The sequence below is a fragment of the Phalacrocorax carbo genome, chromosome Z, assembly GCF_963921805.1.
Source record: "Phalacrocorax carbo chromosome Z, bPhaCar2.1, whole genome shotgun sequence".
Lineage (NCBI taxonomy): Eukaryota > Metazoa > Chordata > Aves > Suliformes > Phalacrocoracidae > Phalacrocorax > Phalacrocorax carbo.
In genome coordinates this window covers 5,817,596-5,832,309 of record NC_087548.1, presented here as the reverse complement: position 1 = coordinate 5,832,309, position 14,714 = coordinate 5,817,596, and the positions used below count along the sequence as shown (strand labels likewise).

General features: G+C 41.0%; 1 protein-coding gene across 1 annotated transcript in view; it reads left to right on the top strand.

The window, feature by feature from the left end:
* Window positions 1-12,448, top strand: part of ARK2N (arkadia (RNF111) N-terminal like PKA signaling regulator 2N) — a 43,413-nt gene extending 30,965 nt beyond the window's left edge. Inside the window, exons 3-5 of the mRNA XM_064437721.1 lie at window positions 2,646-2,828; window positions 6,779-6,905; window positions 11,343-12,448. Of these exons, the coding sequence (XP_064293791.1) occupies window positions 2,646-2,828; window positions 6,779-6,905; window positions 11,343-11,532 (500 nt within the window). The 3' untranslated portion in view covers window positions 11,533-12,448. The remainder of the gene's footprint in view (window positions 1-2,645; window positions 2,829-6,778; window positions 6,906-11,342) is intronic.
* Window positions 12,449-14,714: the final 2,266 nt, after the last annotated feature.

The following is a 14,714-nucleotide window of genomic DNA, read 5'->3' as shown; positions in this document are numbered from 1 at the left end:
GATAGGTATGGATAACCCTGGTGTCAGGGGCCTTCCATTTCCAAATCTGATCCTGAAAGGCAAGGCTGAGAAAAACAAAAATAGATCTCTGCTGTGATTGCTTTGAGGCAGCTTGGTTTTTCCCGATTGTTAAATTGGTAGCTATTACACTGACAAATATAATTACAGTATGTAAATTATATTGAAAATATTTTTGTCTGTTTGATGTATACTAAATTTAAGCTAAGTTATAAGGTGTGCTGTTTGGAAGTGTGGAAGATACAAGAGTGGAGCTACAGATAACAAGTTTATGCTTGTATTTCCTACTGATGAAGACTTTCACACAAGTTATTTCTATGGGTAGGTGATGAGAATATCACTCTGCATGTATATACATTTATTATACATTTTTGCATGATTATACATGTAGGAGTGGTACAATTTTGACTTGAGACTATTAGTGCCTTTTGTCCAAATATATTTTTACTTGCATAGACACGTCTATCTAAAACCAAATTTCGCTTCTGCTTTTGGAGATCTTGGTAAGAAGCGAGAGAAACAAAGACCTGAAGGAACAGTACATAGCTCCTGAAATTTTAGATAACCTACTGAAAAAATGGTCAAATAGTCAATATTGTACTTGACCCTCGTATCTTCTGCACTCGACTGTTTATTTTGATAGATCACATTATATATGTTCACGCTGAACTCTGATGATAAGACTGAAGGAAAACATGCCTCTCATGACTCAGTCCAGTTGTAACTTCTGCATGTAATTTAATCATCAGCTTTCACAAATAATTAACTGAATGTCAGCCAGCTTAATTTTGAACTTGGTATTCCATTATTATGTAATTGCCTTTTGAAAAGACAAAGATTGCCTTTCAGTTAATTATCAGGACTTCTTTTCCAGTCATAATCATCAGTGTTTCATGTTGCGAACAGTTTGGTCTTTAATACATTGGCATTTAACTACCCATTTATTTTTGTTGGGTCTGTTTTAAGTTTGTAATATAACATTGTTTTATGAAATTGTTGTTTTGGAGGCAGGTCTGATCGGAAATATTTTGTGGATTTCTTCATACCTTGTTGCAGAACTGATCTTTAGTATGACTTAAGCAATATGGTCACTCTTTAATAAAGTGTTGCTAATCACAAAATAGGTGTTTCTTAAAATAGTGGGTTAAATTATGTGTCAGGGACCAAGTTACAAAAAAAAACCCCAAACCAAACAAAAACGACAAAAAAACACCCCACCCTAAAAACCTCAGTAGAAACCACTTTTCAGAGAACTAAATTTGAAACTTTTAGTTCATCATGTTCTTTCTGTCTTCAACAGGCACTTAACACTCCTAAAAGAAACCAGTCTGTTCTGTTCTGAAAAGTCTTTTCATTTTATTCTTTGTGACTTCTAAGGATTTCTTTAATCATTTTGTAATACTGAAGGTCCTCTCTTCCTAAACATATTATTAGTTTATGATTATTTTATATTATCCTATGCAAACCATACCCTCTGTGTATCATACCCACAACAACAAAAAAAGTCTTGCAGACGCTCAACAGCCAGAACTTCCTTGGAGTTAAAGAATCGCAGTAGCAAAGCAGTTGAGCTTTGGCCCAACCTGTTCTATTTTTGTGGATGAAGTTGTGGCCCGAAGAAAGTTTTGATTCTGCCATCTGGGGAATGGGAACTCCAGCCACTTTCATCCACTCTAAGTTGTAAGCTATAGCTGAGATGAGGCATTTGAGTTAAAATGTGCATCCTTTCAGGATTACGATATTTATCTGTTCTGTCTTGGCTGACACATCAATCCTTGTCCTGACCTTGACTTCTTTTTCTGAGACTCCTCTGTCTCTACCATGCTTTCCAATTAAGTGATTTGCATTCCTCACAAAGAAAATAGTCCATTCTAACAAAATAGGCCAAAAATAGCTTTTTGTTATTCCTCAAGAACAGATTTCAGAATCACGTAAGCAATTTTGTCTCCCTCTTTCCCCCTTCACTTTGGTGGCCAAAAATGCATATGGTAATCGTATTAAACTAAAAGCGTATTTATCACTGCACATTATAGTTTGTGTCTTGTTATTTTTGATCTTAAAAACCAACACCAAAAACATTGCCATTTTGAAAAATTCCCCTGTCCTTGACAGGTAAATGTTATGAAATGAAAGTTGCCTAATGTTAAATTCATTGTCACTGGATCAATTATATAAAAAACTTAGGTTTATTCAGTCAACCCTAAAGTAATGTAAGCTGTCACTTGAGTTCTGTAAAATCCTCTAGATAAATATCTTGTCTTACCAAATTTAATGTCCTGTAACTTTTTTTTTTTTTAAACCGAAGGTTTTATCTGTTCAAGATTGTAAACGCAACATTGTCATATATGGAGATGTCTATGTGTTAATGTAAAAGGTGATACACAAGTAACTGATACATTGATAAATGTGTGTTTCTTCCATTTGTTTCCTGTGTATGTAAAGGTTAAAATGTCTCTGTAATCTCAGACTGTGTTCGTTAACTGAAGTTTAATAACTCATATAATTTATAGTTCTTTAAGAGCTTCATGTAGATTACATTGATCCTTAAACAAATTATTTGTGCTTTTAAAGGTGTCTTTCACAGTATGCTGACTTCTAATATGCATTGCTTTTCTCTCCTTCCGCAGATGGACCTCCAGTTGTAGCTCATTATGATATATCAGACACAAATTCAGACCCAGAAGTGGTAAATGTGGACAATCTGTTGGCGGCTGCAGTAGTTCAAGAGCACAATAATTCTTTAGGAAATCAAGACTCGGGATCTACCTGGAGAACCAGAGGGCTGCTAGATGAACTGCGTGCTGACGCAGGTTTGTTTAAATTCTCTTCCTCTGACATTTGTTCCAGCATCTCAGTTGGTGTCTCTCCCTTTCTTGCTCTCAGTATTTTTGTAGCTTATGCAGTTAAAAGCTCCCTACATGGATTTTGCTGTAAAACAGTACAGGTGCTTATTAAAAAGTCTGACATTTATTCCAAAATACAACTGATAAAAGTTGGCAAAGATTCCTGCAATATATTTTTGACACTAATTTTCTTGAGGTTTTTTTTTCTCCTTTTCCCCCTAATTACTTCTTGGAACTTAGGTCTGGGGTTTTGGTGGTGGTGGTTTGGTTTTTTTTTAAATGAAAGTGAGCTAATCTTGTTACTTGTGATTACGACAACCCATGCAACTAGCCAGTAAACTGATCATAGTCTCATTTTAAGTGTGGTAGTTGTCCGTATAAGTCTTTTTTGTCTCATGATTTCTTTAAAATACCAGGATTAATTCCCATATTCCACCTGCGTTTCTAACATACCTTAGAAAATTGGACAGACCAGCATCAGATAAAGATGAAGGGTGAAAAGGTGCTGGTAAGCGGGCTTAGCATCAAGAGACAGCAAAGAAATTTCCTTCAAGAAATCAAGAGCAGGAATACTGTAGAAGAACTCAGAGGAGTTTGTGTAGCTTGTAAAAACTGTTCGGCTTCCCTAAGTGCTTGCAGCTCTTCACTTACAAGAGAGTTAATGTGAAACGCTACTGTGTGGTGGATGTCGAGAGCTAACAGGGAATATTTCCTATTGGCTTCGTCCAGTACACTTGTATGCCAACATATTGCCTTCCTTCCCACTCATTTTTTTTAAAATGCACGTTAGGATTTTTAGCTGCATGAGACAGTCCTGCCTGCAGGGTTTTTGTTTCATGCTGTGTTTTCCAAACATAAGCCTGCCAAAGGGCACCTATACTGGAAGTGTCCTGGGAGCTCTGAGCTACTTTTCAATGTCTGTAAGGCTTAAAGAAATACAAGCACGTGGTAGATTTTGAAAGAAAAGTTCCATTATTTTATAGTGGACAAATCCATTGTTTGAATCTCTTTTGCATTATTTTCATTGTGGTCTGTGGCTGGATGTTGTTCCAGCCTTTTTGCAGCTAGTTGGTGTTTTCCAAGCTCACTGGTATCGTTTGCAGGATAGCAGCTGACTGATAGTTACCTATTTGACCCCTAACAAGCCCACTCCTTTACAAAGTGATTTATTAAATGATTAAAACACTTGAAACTAACTTTATTATACAGCACTAATGGATTGGTACTTCAAAGGAGCGTAAGGAATAAAAATTAATGTTTCTTACCAAGCTTTCTTCCACTTTCTGATGATTGGTAAAATGCTGCGGTGCAGGTAGAAATTTGTCTTCCTTCCTCCACCTATATCCAAGGGGACTTGCAAGGGAAAGGTTGCCAGGCAAAAGAAAACTAGAAAACTTCATGAAACTTCTTCATCCCTGACCCTATGGGAACGTATCCAGACAAATTTGCTTCTGGTGCTATGGCCATTTCAATGTCTGAAAGGGTGAACCTCTTTTTCTTCCTGCATACACCTTGTCCCAGAGCCCTGTAGCCTTCCATACACCTCTGACAGCACATTTGTCAGCAGTGGCCTTTTCTTACCGTGTCTGGGATTGCACGTTTGGAAAACCGAATTTTCAAATTTTACATCTTGTTCCCAAATTTAATCTTCAGCCTGTGTCTAGTTTAACAGACACTAAATGATGTGTTCTCATGGGAAAATAACACCATGAGCTTTATGTGAGTGAAAAATCTTACTAGGACACACTGTCTTTGTGCATGGGCAAATATTCTGGGCCCTGATGTTGTAGGGCAAATAAAACATCTCCTTTGGGCATCATCCTAATGTTCACACAAAGAAATTAACAGTGTAGGCATGTTATTAGGCATGAAATTTGTACGGCCAGAGGCTGTAAATATATCTGTATGCTATAATCCTGATTTACACTCAGCTACTGTTGCAATATGTACTCTGCTAATCGTGGTTTCTCTACTGCTAATTACCGTTCTGTTGTCTGCACTTAAGCTATGATAATATATGAAAGCCCTCTTAAGGCTCTCATTTATACCTCTGGGGATTCATTTGGGGCTATTTAAGAGGTGGTCTGCTCTGCCCCTCTGCCAGACGTTAACCTGTCTAGCAAAGGGTGCAGAGTGGTGGTACGTCATTAATGCGTTAATAAAACGTATTAAAGCAGGTCGATACCCGTACCAGTTTGTGTGAATCAGTGACCAAGGATTGTGTTGGTGCTCCGTTGCTTGTGCTGTGGCAGCAGTGATGTTCAGGAGCAGGGTGATGTGAATTGTGGGCAGCGGCCACGTAAAGCTCCTGGTTTGCATCACCAGCACGTGAATCGAAGCCTCTGAGCGCTTTCATTTCATGCTTCACACTGTGCCCAGTCAATTCTATTAAAGAAATATCCGTGACCCATTTTGGGACTTTCTGGCAGTCAGTGATGTTTGCTAAGAAATGTTTGGCCGAGTGCAGTGTTAGGAAAAGTCTGCCTGAGCTATAAATTCATTTTAAGTTCAGCTGACAAATCTTTTTCTTCTTGTGAGGTGGAAACTCCTTTGGGTACATGGCAGCACACAGAACTCCTTCCCTTGCTAACCCTGATCAGGGGTTGCACCAAGGGCCTTTGCTTTCCAAAAACTGAGCATACGGTATTGTCTCCGCCCCTCTATTTGCTGGTGTCTTTTCCAACTACTTTAACCAGTCATTAGAAGGTTTCCCTGGCCCTTGTTCTAATTTCTTCTCTCTGTGTCCTCTTGATCTGTTTGGGGGGTATAATCAGTTCTGTGTGTTCGCACGCCTTTGAAAGTTGGTGGATCGTTATTGCATCCTCCTGCTCCTCATCTTTGAAGAGGTGTCCATTCAAACTAGATATACATAATATATTCCTCTGTTCTCAGATTTCCTGACTGATAGGTGATTCTTCCCCTGTGAAATACAGCAGGATGAGTGGTTTCCAAGAAGCAGGTACTCTCTTCTGCTTCAGGGCTGCCCAGCACCCCTCAGGTTACTGCTGAAGAGAGACAGTAGAAGTAATCTTTTTTTTTTTTTAAGGAAAAAAGGTAGACATAGTCTCTTTATTGAATTGTTATTTGTTTTTTTAAACATAAATTTTTTTATTTTCTGTAAAACAAATAATAATTTTGGATGTTTTGTGTTTTCCATGCAAGTATTATTTAATATGTCACAACACAGCGTCACTACTTGTGGTGAAGAACCTTCTTAGCAGTTCTTGGCAGAAAAGACAAAACCTGCGACGTTTGTTATGAGTATTTAGAAAGGACTTGTTGTTTGGCAGACTGATGAACTGGATGGCATTAGGAACTTAAACTGAAAACCAGCACAGCTGTATATGGAACTTCTGAGAAACAGATTTTTTTTTCTTCCAAGTATTCGTTATAATGTTAGAGCAGATGTGTGAAGCAGTGCAACCAGAAACCAATGGGTTTGTTAGGTTTTTTCCACTGACTGGCTTCAGCTGTTTGTTTTTTTTTTTAATTTCCTTGGTGTGTGATGTTTCTGTCCAGCCTGTAGGCTTTGTTTGCCGCAGTATCATTGAGTTTGATTTATTGACAATAGATTGTGTTTCTTTATTTCAAAGAGGTTTAGCCACAGTCTGACTTAGTATTATTGTAAAGCAAGAGCTGCAAAGCCTAATTACATCAAGTGTTCTTGACCAAAATCTCAGGCTTTGTTCACATTTGTGTGATAACACCATCGTTAGAACTATTGATACTGGATAAATCCAGTGGTTGTCCTGTATAAAGTGAAAGTTGGATAACTTAATCGGGTAAGATTTTTCCAATCTTGGTGTTTTGGTCTTTTTTTTTTTTTTTTGTTAGCTTGGGAGATTCCTTTTCCATCTGACTTCTGCATTGTGACAGCTGTAAAACATTGGCTGTATTTGCATTTTCCCCACCTGTAGGTCATTTGGATCCAGGCTTCCTTGTAAGTGACAAAACCTGTTCCGGTAATGCCCAGATCAATGAAGAAATTAATATTGCCTCTTCTGATAGTGAAGTAGAGATTGTTGGAGTTCAGGAACATGCCAGGTATGAATTCTTTTTTCTTGCTTTAATATTTCTTTCATTTCTTTAGAATATTGCCAAAATTAATACAGAAAAAAAACCGCTGACTTCCACTTCTGTGCTTGTCCATCCGTGACTGATGCCCAAAAGGTAGTGAACGTTGCACTTGTTTGTTCTGTTCTGCTGGTCATGGTGATGTTGGAATGTGTTTGTCTTCAGAGTGTTACCAACTTGATAAGTATTTAGCTTAAGCTTGTGATTCAATATTAAACATTAGCAGACAAAATATATGTAGTATTAAAATATCAAATTTATATAAATCAGGAATTCAGATTGTAAGGGTAGAGTGTGAATATGCAAATACATAAACAAAAATATTTATGTGGGTTCTTGTTTCCTTTCAAAATATTAACTTTAAGCATTTAATCAGCTTCCAGTTTATTTCATTAATCAGGAGTCATAAAAATACTATCAACATTTCAATGGCTAATGTCATAAGATAGCCCCTTTAGATTAAAAATTGGATCATGATAAATCTCAGTTTTCTTTCAAGATACAAGAAAGATCAAATACCCAAGGTAGATGAGGGTAAGAAAGCCAGAGGTTTCTCTCATGCTCAGATAGAAACCTGTCCAGCTGTGCTTCAGCTGTTGTTCTTGATAGGCATTTTTTGATGTTACTCTTCGTCTTGCCCCTGTGCTCGGCCCTGGGGAGGCCCCACCTCGAATGCTGGGCTCAGGTTTGGGCCCCTCGGGACAAGAAGGGCCTGGAGGGGCTGGAGCGTGTCCAGAGAAGGGCAGCGGGGCTGGGGCAGGGTCTGGAGCACAAGTGTGCTGGGGGGCGGCTGAGGGGGCTGGGGGGGTTTAGCCTGGAGAAGAGGGGGCTGAGGGGAGCCCTTCTCGCTCTCTGCAGCTGCCTGAGAGGGGCTGGAGTGAGGGGGGGGCTGGTCTCTGCTCCCAAGTCACCAGGGACAGGGCGAGAGGGAACGGCCTCAGGCTGCGTCAGGGGAGGTTTAGGTTGGAGATGAGGGGAAATGTCTTCCCTGCCAGAGGGGTCAGGCCCTGGCACAGGCTGCCCAGAGAGGTGGGGGAGTCACCGTCCCTGGAGGTATTTAAAAGATGTGCAGATGTGGCACTTGGGGCCATGGTTTAGGAGGCCTGGGGGTGTTGGGCTGGGGGTTGGACTTGATGATCCTAGAGGTTTTTTCAGCCTTAACTCCATGATTCTGTGATCTTTAGTCTATGGTCTTTCCTTGGCTTAAGGTATTATGAAGCAGTTGAACAAGACTGGCATTTTCATATAGTATGGACGGTTAATTTGGTGGAATAAAAGCAAGTTAAAACAGTATACACACAGTCTCTTTCTAAAACTAGTCTGCTGCCCAGTAGATGCTCAGAGATGGAAAAGGGACAATGAACAGAGCTGTTCCTTGTTGTCCCTTCACTGTGTCTTTGTTGAGGAGAGGAAGAAGGAAAGTGTGCAGGACCTGATCTTAGACAGGAAACTGTACAGCCAAGAGTATTTATACCCAAGCTGTTCAAGAATCTGCAAAGCTGTTGTAGTGAGGGAAGAGGCACTAGAGAAGGCAGCAGCGAAGGTGCCATTCTGTGTTTCCTCCATAAAAAAAACCTCTCAGAGGGGGAGGTATAATTGCGGATTGTTCCGTGAGGTCGTACCCAAGGCAAAGTAACAGCTTCAATACAAAACCCGAATACCAGATAAAACCCAAGGCTTTATTTGTTTTAATAACAACTCTCCCAGGCAAAACATCGCTAATCACTGCAGAGCACAGCAGACTACAAAATCTAACAACAATCTTTAACAGACACAGCAAATACAAGGGCATGGTGCAGATTGGATAAACCGACATTGAGAACAGATGAGTCAGTGCTGTGACCATCAACTGTTGTTATCTCAAACCTTCGTGCTCCACGTTGGTCACCAAAAAGGACTGTGTTGTGGTTTAGCCCCAGACAGCAACGAAACACCACGCAGCCGCCCGCTCACTGCCCCCACCCCTGTGGGATGGGGGAGAGAATTGGAAGAGCAAAAGCAAGTAAACCTGTGGGTTGAGAGAAGAACAGTTTAATAATTAATATAAAATAGTAATATTGGGAATAATACTATAAGAAAAAGGAAAGTAACTAGAGAGAGAGAGAAGCAAAACCCGGAGGGGGGGAGGGGGCAAACAAACTAGTGATGCAGCCACTTTCCACCCACTGACCAATGCTGCCAGTCCCCAGGCCACAATTGCTGCTTACCCCAGCCCCAGGTAACACACTGGGCGTGACGTTACATGATATGGGATATCCCTTTGGCCAGTCTGGATCAGCTGCCCTGGCTGTGCCCCCTCCCCTCCCGGCTTCTTGTGCCCCCGGCAGAGCGTGGGAAGCTGTGAAAGTCCCTGACTAGTACAAGCACAGCCCAGCAACAACTAACCATCGGTGTGTTATCAGCATTATTCTCACACTAAATCCAAATCACAGCACTGTGCCAGCTGCAGTGGAGAAAATTAACTCTGTCCCAACCAAAACCCTGACAGTCAGGTAGGTATGTTGGAAGTTGTGTAAGGTTGCTGCCCAGTTGTGTAGGGATGGGGTCAGGAAGGCCAAGGTGCAGCTGGAGCTGAACTTGGCAAAGGATGCAAAGAATAATAATAAGGGCCTCTACAGGTATGTCAGTAAGAAAAGGATGGCCAAAAATATGTACCCTCCTGATGAGCAAGATGGCATATTGGTACCAACAGATGAGGAGAAGGCTGAAGTACTCAACTTTTTTGCTTCAGTTTCCACTGGCAGCCTCTCTTCCCCCATGCCTCTCAAGTGGACAGACCACAAGATATCCCAGTGTCCATGAGTGCTTCATGCCTGCCCATAGGTGTGTAGGAGGAAGATGCTCCTCCCCAGATGATACTTGGGGAGATATTGCCAGCAGGGCGAGGGAGGGGGTCCTGCCCCCCTGCCCCGCTCTGTGAGACCCCCCTGCAGCGCCGCCTCCAGCTCGGGGCTCCTCAGCACGGGACAGACACGGGGCTGTTGGAGCGGGGCCAGAGGGGGCACAGAAATGCCCCGAGGGCTGGAGCCCCTCTGCTGTGAGGAGAGGCTGGGAGAGCTGGGGTTGTTCAGGCCGGGGAAGGGAAGGCTGCGGGGGGACCTTATGGTGGCCTTTCAGTGCTTAAAGGGGGGCTGTAGGAGGGATGGGGGTGACCTCTTTAGCAAGGCCTGCTGTGACAGGACAAGGGGTGATGGTTTGAAACTAAAAAGCAGGGGAGATCTAGACTGGATATAAGGAAAACATTAGAGTGAAGGCGGTGAAACCCTGTCCCAGGTTGCCGCGAGAGGTGGTCGATGCCCCATCCCTGGACACACTCAAGGCCAGGCTGGACGGGGCTGAGCGACCTGATTGAGTTGAAGGTGTCCCTGCTCACTGCAGGGGGTTGGACTGGGCGATCTTTAAAGGTCCTTCCAACCCAAACCATTCTGTGATTTGACCAGTGCAGAAAACCTGGGTTCCTGAAATAATAGTACATGTGCCTTCACAAAGGCACTTGTTTAAGATTTACAGCTGGGAATGGAGTGATCATCTTAAAGGCTCCAGTAAATTCTTGTCATCACTTCATCATATAAAAAAATCGGTCTGTCTTTCATTTTGTTTTTTTTTTTTCTAATTAATAGTAGCTTGTACTTGAATTGTCACACATCCTTTATGAATATAAGTAAAACTACTGTAAGTAAATACGTACCTCACTTCAGCAAAGCACTTGAGTGTGTGCTTATCTTTAAATACATGATTTAGTCTCATTGACTGTAATCACTGAAAGCTCCTATGTTTTGCTGAAGTGGGGCTGTGCTGTTATCAGTGGGCATTTCCCAGCACGTTTGTAATTTTTAGTTAAGAAATTATGAAGACTAAAGAAAAATCAAGTGTAATGGTGGTTATAATGTAATTACAAGATCTCTCTTGTAGTGATTGTAACGAAAGTATCATTGTGGCCTTACTTTAACATGGGTGATTTCATATAGAGAGATATCTTTTTGCTTAGTCTCATCAAGCCTCACTTAAATTTTTCCTCTTCTTAGAAGTCCAGTGGGTAAAACTGCTGGCAGGAAACTCTGCGTCTGAATAACGCGTGGTGTGACACATGATGGGGGGGACTTCTTCAAGATCCCTGGGATCAATGCACATATGTTGCAAGGAATATCACTTTACACCCACCAGCAGAATTCAATTCTTAAAAATAGCTTAATTCCTACCACCATCCCCAAGTTTAAATTTAAGTTTAGTCTCAGCTTTGTTTACTTAAATAAGATGTCATGGACTCTACAAACGGAAAACCCACGAGCACATTTTGGAGAGGGGCATGTTAACAAGACGCCTGAGTGATTAAAACACTGCAGCTAAGAATCTGGTGCCTGAATTCAATAGTAGCTTTCATCCTTTGTGTTTTTCGCCTTGCTACAGGTGTGTGCATCCCAGGGGAGGCGTGATTCAGAGTGTGTCTTCCTGGAAGCATGGCTCAGGCTCACAGTATATTAACACTCAGCAAACACAATCATGGACAGCTGTGACTCCCCAGCAGAATTGGTCTTCGCCTCCGGAAGTAGTAGACCTCACCTTGGATGAGGATACCAGACGCAAATATCTACTGTAACGCAGTGTCACTGTGCTTGTGTCCCCACCCCTCCTCCCCTTTGTGGCACAGAAGTTCATTGTTAAAGCTTCAGCTTCAGAAGCCCTGTTCATGGCATTATGAAATTCAAAATCATGAAGTTTTTCGTTTCCGTAAGAATGTAGTATAATTTCAATATCACTTAAAACGTTTTTGCTTTCTCGAAGGAGGATTCCTCCCAGAATTAAAAGCCAATAGCTCCAAATGTAAAACACATCTACACTTACTAACTTGTGTGTTTGTGTTGATCTGACGAAATAACTGTGTGCAAACTTATGTCCTCCCACCCTTCCCCACCTCCAACTTCAGAACACTTTGAGTTTATCAGTATATTGAGGTTTTTTAGTAGAAGTTAGTGTTTGCTGTGTGAGCATCAGTGATTTTGAGAAATGCTGTGTCCTCACTGGGACTGAGGGTATTCAACACTTAAGAAAATTGGGCCAAGAGTATTTATACCCAAGCTGATTTGGTTATGCTACCAGCAGGAGGGACTGTCTGTAATACAAATGGCCCATAACATATGCACTGAACAGCTTCTAATTAAAGGATTTTTATTTTCAATATAATTTATAGTTTATACTCTCTTCAGTGCAGAGACTTCTGTCTACTTGACTACTGTGTTTCACTGATGATTTCCCACAGCTTCTTAGGGTTTAAAATAGTAATAGTAGTGACTTACCAGCAGCTGGTTATTGCAAAAGCACAACAAAAAGAAAAGTAGTTAAAAGGCCCAGCATCCCTCTCCTTTTCAAATACAGCTGAACTTTTTTACTTACATCTGAGTCTTGCCTGGAGTAGGAGAAGGAGAGAACAGAACATTCTGCTCACTCGTAGTCCTCATTCCTACTGTTGCTTATTTGCTTTGTTGACCATCTCAAAAAAAAACAAAAAACAAAAAGCCAACTTGGAAAGCCCCAGTCCGGCAAAGCGCCGTAGGAGATGCGTAGAGTTCAGCGTCAGACAGTTTGCTGAAACTCGTGGAGCCATTCAAGTGCTTAAAACTCTGCCCTTAAAAGATGTTGCAGGATCCGGGCTTAAGGCTGTGGGGTTTTTTTCCCCCCTTAAACTAGATCTGCACCATTTTCCTGGCTTTAGATCATGTCTCTTATCCTAGTTTTGGAATTGTCTTTTTAAGGTATGATCCAGGAAACACTTTCTACCAGAATATTTACTGAAATCAGTGGAACTATTTACTTTAGCAGGCTGTAGTTTCTATAGTATATATGGAAATTCCTACCCCTCACCTGTCATTTTGAGCCTTTCTCAAGGCAAAAAACCAAAGATTAGACTTTAACAGGATGATAATCACTTTAAATGTCTATTGTGCAATTAAAATGTTCCTTCGTGCTCACGATGTTTCTAGCGGGAATTTTGTACAGGTCTGTCATCAGATTTTTTGCCATTTAAGGCTGAATGGGGGTAGTCAGGACATGGGAAGTTCCGTTTTCTTTTTGTGTTAGTTGATTTCTAAATTTATTTGGCTTCTAATAATTTTATCTGTGGGTGAAAAAAGAATACATAAAATTATCTATGTCACATAAGAAAGGAAAAAAAAAAAACAGCACTGGTGGTATAGTTAGTAACAAACAGCCTTTTCTTTAATATGCAGAACGGTTGTGACTGCATTTTAAAGAACAGCTAGGTAAGGGACTGATATTCCGGTTTAAAGCTTTCTAAAACATTGAACCTAAGTGTATTGCATGGCTGGAAAAAATATATGTGGTGCTTCTAGTGACCGATTTCTTTCTCTGGGGGTGGGAGGGAGGGAGCGGTGTGTGGATGGAGCCCGGTCGCATTGCAGTAGGGCCAAGCCCTGTGCTGCTGGGGCACTGGGTCAGTAGTGACTGTTGATCTTTTCTCCTCTTGTATTAATCACACAACTCAGTCATCGTTTAGTGGGCTAGCACACATGCTGTAAAGGTAACTTTGGAACAATGACTTAGCGTGGCTGCTTTTTCCTGTTTCACAAAGTCTTTAAAAGATCAATTTTGAAGAAAGCTGCAGGGACTCATTTGTAGTCCTTCCATGAAAAATGCAAACTAAATCTCTTGTTTTTCAGTTTGTATATGATGTGACTTCCATGTATATATAAAAACAACTGCGTCCTAACCAAACTTCCTCCAATTGTGCACTGTGTTTGTTTAAACAGTTCATGTATTGTAGTCTGATGCAGGTTTTCTGTTATTTAAAACACTACATATTTGCTCTTATTCTTCACAAATTTGAGGGGGTAGTGATCTGAAAACCGCAGTCACTGGATACGTAAGAAGTGTTTTGTTTTTGTTGCTTTTTTTGTGTTGTGGTTTTTTTGTTTTTGTTTTTTTTTTTTTTAAAGAGAGCAAAAGGTGCCTGGATGGTTTTGCTTTTCTCAGCAGGAAGGATAAATGCTAGCCGTTGTATGGCTCAGAACCAATGCACTTGGGGCCTGACCCAGAACCCACTGGAGCTGATGTGGGACTTTCCATTGACTTTAAGTGTGCATTGGCTCAAGCCCTTCACAGTTTAGCACTTCCTGAATTGCTGGAGTGTGAACTTGGAATCTTCTGTAGTGAAGACAAATCATTGCTAAGAATATAAATGTTTAAAACGTGATACTTTAGTTAAAAATTTTGATTCTTTTTGACACTCATTATTTAGTTCTCATTTTCCATCTAGTATTTAATGGTCTTTGGAGAAAAATAATAATAAAACAGAGTGTTATATATAAATATATATATTTTTGGTGCAAGATGAGACCTTCTGTTTTTTGAAACAAGTCTGTAGCATAAAGGTTAAACTATTTTAAGACAAAATAAAATAGAGTGTATTATTTAAACAACATCAGCCTGTTTGGGATCTTTTTTCCCTCTGCTTTCATTCAATATGCTGCTGTTTGTCACATCTCCAAAGGAAGGCCTTAAGCTCCGGGAACGGGTTACACCTGCCCAATTTTAGCACTATTCCCTGCTGTAATGCATTTAATTTTGAACGTCCAGAATGTAAATGTGATTTCCTGACTGCAGAAGCTTGCATTTATCTCCCAGACCAGGACAGGACCAGCACTGCTCCCTGTAGCACTGGTGGGGGTACCAGGGGATGCGCAGGTAGCAGCGATGAGTGCCGCTGCCCATCATGCTCCGCAGAATCCCTTCTAGGGGTGCAGTTTCTGTGCAGCCTCCATCTTC